At 37.5% G+C, this 8,048-nt stretch overlaps 1 protein-coding gene across 1 annotated transcript in view; it reads left to right on the top strand.

The window, feature by feature from the left end:
- Positions 1–925: 925 nt before the first annotated feature.
- The window catches only part of LOC135084104 (stromal cell-derived factor 2), a 7,703-nt gene continuing 580 nt past the window's right edge, over positions 926–8,048 (top strand). Inside the window, exons 1-3 of the mRNA XM_063978851.1 lie at positions 926–1,069; positions 1,240–1,435; positions 7,615–7,839. Of these exons, the coding sequence (XP_063834921.1) occupies positions 988–1,069; positions 1,240–1,435; positions 7,615–7,839 (503 nt within the window). The 5' untranslated portion in view covers positions 926–987. The remainder of the gene's footprint in view (positions 1,070–1,239; positions 1,436–7,614; positions 7,840–8,048) is intronic.

Genomic DNA, 8,048 nt, shown 5'->3' with positions numbered 1-8,048 from the left:
GCCAATCCATTTAAATCCAAAACTAAATTCCCCATCGTTTTCAAAATTAGAGAAGCCCTTTTTGAGTGTAAACAGCTCGGTTTAAATGTCACTTTAGCCTGGATCCCAAGTCACCGAGGTATCCCTGGCAATGAAACTGTAGATTCATGTGCTAAAAACGCTATATCCACAGGTTCACTGGATCACTACAGATTATTTGCTCATGATGTCTCTTCGCTCCCACGTAAACACCTGTTCAAGTCGTGGAATACTCACTGGGTTAACTCCAAGAGATACGTAGGCAGATATTATGCTGATATCCAACAGGATATTCCCTCAAGACCCTGGTTTTTCAAGCACCGCCACTTACCAAAAAGAACAGTGTCCATTATCTGTCGCCTGCGTATAGGTCACGCGTGTACCCCTGTACACCTCGCAAAAATGCGGATCAAGGATAGCTCCATATGCGAATGCGGCTTGGATGAAGGAACAGCTAATCACATCTTTTTCAACTGCCCCAAAATTGACCATTCGTTGTATGACTTCCTTCCCAAAAAATTCCCTTTTCCAACTAACCTTAAATGTGTCCTTAACTTTACTAATCCCCATACTTTGAAATCTCTAGTTAAATTCATTAACATTAATAAAATTAATTTGTAACCTTTTGTAACAAGCAAGAGTTGGCAGTAAAACTTTTTCCAAACTAAACCTCCCCATTTGTGTTCACTCGTATATGTTATTTTTATGTATTGTGTTGTCTTATTTGTGATGTCTCTTTGTTTTAGGTATTTTGCTTAGTATACCTTTGAATTTAAATTTCTCAAAAAACATTGCGTAAAAGCTGCGCACGTGATATTGGCGGAACAGTGTGCCTTGTGGCGAAAATACACAAGTTCATCGCCATTAATAAAAGAAGAAGAAGAAGATTGTTGTGATCGTTCGTCCGTCATTCTGTCAGAAAAAAAAAAAAACGTCAAGCAAGTGAGTTTGCGGAGCCGCGAGTGAAAAATGATTTTTCACAAGTTTTCCATTATTTCTTTAGTATTTACGTTAGTTCTTTATACTTCATTATTTATTAAATCTTCAAATGGTAAGCTTCGATTTCTAAGTTAAGCCATTTACGTATATTTTCTCCATGTGAATTAACGCCTCCTTTAGCATTACGTGGCCTTTCGCTATGAGATGATATTTTGATAAATAATCTATGAAATAAACCAATTAAATCCCTTACAGATTAGCTAACTTTATTGAATTTTTCAGGCTCTAAAGCGGAATATGTAACGTGTGGGACGATACTGAAACTGATAAATCCTGATCTCCGACTTCGGCTACATTCCCATGATGTGAAGTATGGCTCAGGCTCTGGCCAGCAGTCTGTGACTGGTGTGGACGTATCGGACGATCACAACAGCCACTGGGCGGTGCGGCCCGCGACTGGCGAGACATGTAAACGAGGGTGAGTATCTTATTTAGCTTTGCCTGTATATACTAACATATAAAAGTAATTTATTTTCTACAAAGTCTTTTAACAAGCACTTTAGCATGCTCCAAGTTATATCGTTATATGTAGTGGATATCTAACCTGAATTAAAATGTTTTTTTTTTGTGTCTACAGGGTGTTTCAAAAAAACTCCTAATAACTGAAGGGTATTTAATAGACGTCTATAAAGAGTCCCTTGTTAATTTCTTACAGTCATAGCGACATATTCAAATTTCGGGTAAATTTATGTAAAATAAAAATATCGATTATAAAAATTCCCATCACTAATTTGGGTTCATTGTCCTACCAGGAGTGACCAGGAGCAACTTTCTATGTTCACGCCCCCGGCCACGCCTCATTAAAACATTCTGTGCGCCTAGTATTTACTAGGTATTATTATTATTTAATACCTACGGAGAAAAAAATACACGCACGTCGTTAACAAAACAACAAGCATTCAAAATTATGGTTAGGTACATACCTACAAAAGTGGCTCAAAATGACGTCCTCCTTGCTGCACGCATATTCTTGCCCGTCTTGTTATTCGCGGCGCAAAGTCAGTAGGAATCAATTCCTGTGTGCGGCGGTAGTGGTACGGATGTTGACCATCTTCTTTCAGTGTTCGTCAAACTGAAACATGGTTCATTCCAAGTCGCGCCCCGGCGCGCCTTGTACTGGTCGTCGGTTCGTCTTCAAAGAGTTGCAGAACCTCTTCTGCACGCATTTCGTTTGTATTTGGGCGTCCACTAGAACCCGATCGATGAAAAGAGCCCGTAGAATGGAGACGTGTCACCATATCATGGAAACACTGATACGACGGAAGCCGTCGCTGGTCAGCCGCCGGTCTACCTTCGATAAACTGTTCCCGATAAAGTTCACGGGCTTGAGTTAAATTTCCATCAGCTCGAGCCACACACAACATCATCTCATAATATTCGGAATTAGAAAACATTGCCATTGTAGCAAAACAACACAAAACACAAAGCTTTCGAAAGTAGTTAAACGATAGGAAAACACACCGATCACGCACGAAGCATATGAACGACTAAATCAAAGAAGAGCCGACGGCCGGTGTCGCGATCTTTCGGCGCTTCCGCACAATGCAAAGTGGTGCGAACGGGATCGTGCCACATGCCAAATTTTTGCAACTTCTTATTATGACAATGCAACATTTCAACAACATTTTAACAATGATTTTAGTACGCTAATTTTTATTTCGCAGGTAAAGGAATGTCGCAATGTCGTTTATGTACCTACTTTGTCTACCAAGTTACGTCTCATTTTAAAATAGAAGAAATGTTAATGAATTCTCAGATTTATTTTCATATCAACATTTTAAAGCGTCCCTTAATAATTTTCACTTTTACAAAAGCAGCCTAAGACTGATTTACACGTATTAAGTAGTTAAGTAGGTAACTAAATTTTAACTTAATTTTAAGTCTATGTCCAAATGTCTCATAATTAGTATGAAACTGCTTATCAAAAGGTGTCAAGTGATAAGCCCCATCCACCAACTTACCCGAAAAATGAAGGTAAAATTTAGTTATCTACTTAACCCATTAACGCCCTCTGTACACACGTGTGTACACTTCTTTAAAATTTATTTCTGAACGCAACTTCTAATGTTAAGTCAAATTACTTGATAAAACCTAATCTAGATGTCGATACAAGGTAAGAAATATAAAAAAGTTGGAGGGTGGTGCAAAACTAAATGTCTAATTAACATTTTTTTCCGACCTTTTCTCAAAGCGACTGGCGCCGGTTGTGAAATAATACTGATATAATATATTTTAGCTATAATTTGATTCAACTCTACGTTTCAAGGTAAGTTTACATTGTAAACTATTATTATAAGCTGAAAAAATAATAAATATATACATATAACAAACCAAAAATTGTTCAAGAATGTTGGTGTACACGCTTGTGTACAGTGGGTAAATGTATACATTTTTTTCAAGACCTGGTTGATAATTGAAGATGTCACATTGATAACGTTTATCATCTCAAAACGAGTTTCAAGACTAGAGGAAGCCATCGAATCCATTATGGCAGCTGAAGATGACGATACAGAGCTCAAATTGATCATCGTACCACCTGATCCTGCTGTTGTTAGTGATGAAGAAGAAGGTGCATAAGATGATTGGACTTCCTCGGTACTTTGAGATATACCAGGTACTATCGAGCTATTACGCCACCAACCTTCAGATGGAAGAGCCGGAGTGGGTCAGTAGCGATGAAGAAACTCTTTCAAGCCTTGGTCCGGCTCAAAAACGTGCTCGTAACGAAGTTGCTGAAAATCCTACTTGGAGAAAAATATCACCCATTTTTTCTACTGCTCATGAAATCACTCAAACTAGTGGATATGGCGGTCTCAAATGCATGGCGCTTATATGTACTTACCGTGTAAACCAAAAACATAACGTACTTGGATCAATTGGCTTTTAGGTGATCTATTGCCAGATCGTATTTACCCAATAATAAAACGAAGACGCGGCCATCATCGTCAACATCATATTTACAGTCAAGCAATGGAGGGCATAACCGTATTGTAAACCCTCTTAGGTGTGTTATTTGCCATAGTAGGGGCGTTGGCGTTGCTCTAAATGCATGAAAACGTTTTGCGTAGAGCGACCTTGCTTCGGGAAATTTCTCACCTGATCCGCCCATTGTACACACCTGTGTACAGGGTTTTTTTTCAATGTTTTTAATTTTTTTTTAATATTTTTTTGTGTTTATAGATTACTTGTAATCCATTCAGTAGCCATAATAAAAAATATTATGAAAATATATCGTGGTTTCACTATGGGCGTTAATGGGTTAACTACATAATACGTGAAAATCATCCTTTAAGACTTAATTTTAAGTGATTAAATTGCATTTAAACGACATGCAAATTCAAATTTAGTTACCTACTTATTACGTGTAAATCAGCCTTAATCATTTGTAAAACTTGATGTGAACGCCTCTGTACCTACTAATATCTAAAGATAGAACACTATTCGAATTCCGAACCTTGATGATCTCGTGTGGGAATCGAACCCGCGTTTTCCGCAATCCCGGTGGCTAACCTTTGAGCTACCGAAGCCCCAATGGACCGAACTAATCTTTAACCTCCTTAATAATAATATGATAAAACATGCAGCGTCCCATTGTCACTTGATGGTGAGTGACGTAGACAACAACGGGACGCTGCACGTGCTGTCAGCAGTTACAGTCGGCAGCTCGGTTCCAAATAGTACCTTAATTTATTCATTTAAGAAAAACACTACAAATTACAATCATGAAAAGACATTGCATTGCAGACTTGTTAGACAGTATTGTACTAGATAATAATCCTAAACGTGTTTACACGGGAACATTAATTGCATCTCTGTTAATAATAAACTTTCCTCTTAAACTTACTGCAACGTCAGAAACATGACTGTTCTACAATTAATGTAAAACCAGAATCAGCTAGCCAAATATGCATTCCGAAAACAGATGAGTATGCAATTCAAATAGTTGTGCTTAGACGAAAGCTGATGCCAAGTTTGAATTACATAGATTGCGTTTTTCGTGTAAAGGTCAGTTTTTTTTTGCTATTTTTGATTTATTTTGTTTGACAAAGAGATAATTACAAAACGATTAAATACATGCCATTAAGTAGGTAGTGGCTAAACTTAAATTTAACAAAACATTGAGTGAATGTGTTCAAACACGCAAAGTAAATAATAGGCTCGGCGAGTTAAGGAACAAAGGTCACCTTCTCTTTGACTGAGCCTCAATGTTTACACGTTCTGATATCAGTGCAGTGTCAATAACGCGCACCTACTTAGTATTTCTCCCATACCTTTATTCAGCCGCCTTGTTTAGTTTAAGCATATTAAAGTAATGGCATCCCGTGATTATGTTCTAGCATTACCTTTGTAATAAGTTTACGTTTACAGTAAGAGTTTGCTGAATTAGAATTACATACACAATCTTAAGAGTATTTGTACCACCAAAAGTTTAACATACAAAAGGCATAATGTTTAAAATTATTTGTGTATAAAAAAATATTGTTGGTCCGGAATTAGTACGCAATGCATATTTCGGCCCATTGTGTACCAGGCGCGCAGCGCTGCGCACGAGTTAGTCGTTAGAGTGGGCGCCAGGGCGGGGGGTGGTGGGCTCCAGGGCGGGGGGTGGTGTTCCCTAGCCCACTCACTAATGAGGTTGCCAACATTTTCTTTGGGTATTATTTTAATTTTTCATTGATTTTTAAGATTTTGAGTTTAAAAGTACGAGACGATTTTGAAATTTATTAAAGAAAGGTTTATGAGTAAATAAAAGCATATTTTTTAAATGAATAGTTTAACAATTGGCCGCGATCTCACCTGATGGTAAGTTAGTATTACGATATTGTATCATGCATGAATCATGCCTGACTAGTAGACTAGGCATTTATGTGTTTTGAAATAATGATTATGGATGTGAGTAGTTAATGTTTTTTGATTTTCTGTTACGACAAATTTTATCGAATGGAGGGAAAAACTTACACGGAGTTGTACGATACGATGCTGCAGTATGACGTCATGTTCTTCATACCAACTTAAAATTTCATTTTTGGGATATTTGAAAAATGTAATAAGGCGCCCCACTCGCCCCCGCGAACGCGCGGGTTTAAAAGGTGCCAACCGTTACTATGCAAATGTGCAAACTCAAAACATGCCACCAAAAAAAATTCTAAGTAAAAATGTTTACAATCACTGTCTATTAGGGTTTCGTAAAAGAAACTGAAAACCCAAAATGCTTAAGCTCAAGCACTGATGTTTCCCTAGTACTTTTGCTTCCACGTTGGCCTTTCTTTGAGCACTTGCCTTACTAAATAAAATGTTTGTCAAAATGTACCTACGTTTTTTGTTGTTGTTATTATTATTATTTTAGAATTGTTTTAAATTCTCAGCATTTTTTTAAATGCCGCTATTAATGTTATTATTATTGGCAAATTATTACAAAATAATAATAATGGTACAGATGCGTTCACATCAACCTTTTGCTGCTTAAATAAGACCCATTTTGCAAGGATTTTGTAAAATATGATGTGAACGCCTCTGTATCCAATGACTACTCAACAAATTGTTAAAATAAAAAAATGAAATAAAACTAAGGCCTCATTTACGGAGACGCCGGGCATCTTACGCTGTGCGGCCAACTGAGTTCAAACATTGGCATTGTGTGTGCATGAGTGCTTTTACGGAAAAGCGATTTAAGACGCGTATTCTTGAAATGGAACGTTATTTGCAGCCGAATCCTGCGGATGGCTTCGATGCGTCTCACACGGCGTTTATTGTTGCGGCATGCGTGGCAATACTCGCTGAAGGATTCACCGCGGGAAGAGAGGTTGGCACACCACTTCACCCGACTCGCATCAATATTTTTTGTGTTTATCATGCGCTGCGGCTCCGTAATTATGAGGCCTTATTGGTGCTTATGGTGAACTTACAAACGGGTTACTAAATGCTTATTTTTATACGGAACACAATTCAATCTTACTCCTGGTGGTACCAGGAAAGGTACTAGGAGTAAGCTAAAGAGGGGCGGAAAGATGGGCGGAAATGCAATTTCAAAGATTAAATAATAACAGAATTCGACTAAAGGTACGGTAACGTAACCTACCTAGAATTTCACGGATTTTTTTATTTTTTTTCTGTTGTCTAAGAATGTTTGAAAACTATCATTAGTAGTGATGTTGCTATCGGAAAAAGTTATTTACTTACGATTTTTTTTCCATCAAGTGGCCTGGTTTCGATAGATGAAGTTTTCACAAAATTTTTCAAATGTACGTACACATGTAAAGTGTTAGTGAGTACCTATTTAAAATGTTTATTTAACGAACAAACATGCTTTGAACACATCGATAAAGGAAGTAGGCAAAAAATGCGGCTAATTGACATTCTGAAAAATACAAAGTCTATGATTTGCGTTCGATGAACCCCGCTGCAGCTGATCGATAGTGAGGGAATTCATATCGATATTTTTGGAAACTTTCGATGTACGTTATTTCCAAAACCGTTCAAGATATGACAATAGGAACAACGGCTTCTATTTCAGATTGTTTCAGTTTCTGTGCCCTTTCAGGCTTTAGGGGGTATTTTGAAACACCCTGTATAATAATGTATTTTTATACTTTCCAGTGCACCTATCAAATGCAACACAGTTATAAGATTACAACATGTTGCAACAAAGAAGAATCTGCATTCGCATTACTTCACATCGCCCCTGTCGGGCAACCAAGAGGTGTCATGTTACGGGGATGAAAATGGAGAGGGAGATAGTGGAGACAACTGGACCGTAGTCTGCAACAATGACTACTGGAGAAGAGATACACCAGTGAAACTAAAGCATGTTGACACTGCCACGTGAGTACTACACATAATGTTGCAGTAGTATTCTAAATCATCAAGGTATTTATGTTATTCAGAGAACAGGAAATATTGAGGTTGATTTTGATATTGTTCACTGGGTCACAATCTGAAACCATTTAAAAAAAAATTTAACATTTTGGTTTGAATAAAAATGATGAATTTGAAGGCTAAATATTGACCCAGAAATTTGAATTACCAAGTAA

The sequence above is a fragment of the Ostrinia nubilalis genome, chromosome 2 (genome assembly GCF_963855985.1).
Source record: "Ostrinia nubilalis chromosome 2, ilOstNubi1.1, whole genome shotgun sequence".
Classification (NCBI taxonomy): Eukaryota; Metazoa; Arthropoda; class Insecta; order Lepidoptera; family Crambidae; genus Ostrinia; species Ostrinia nubilalis.
This window is presented reverse-complemented; position numbering and strand designations above follow the sequence as displayed.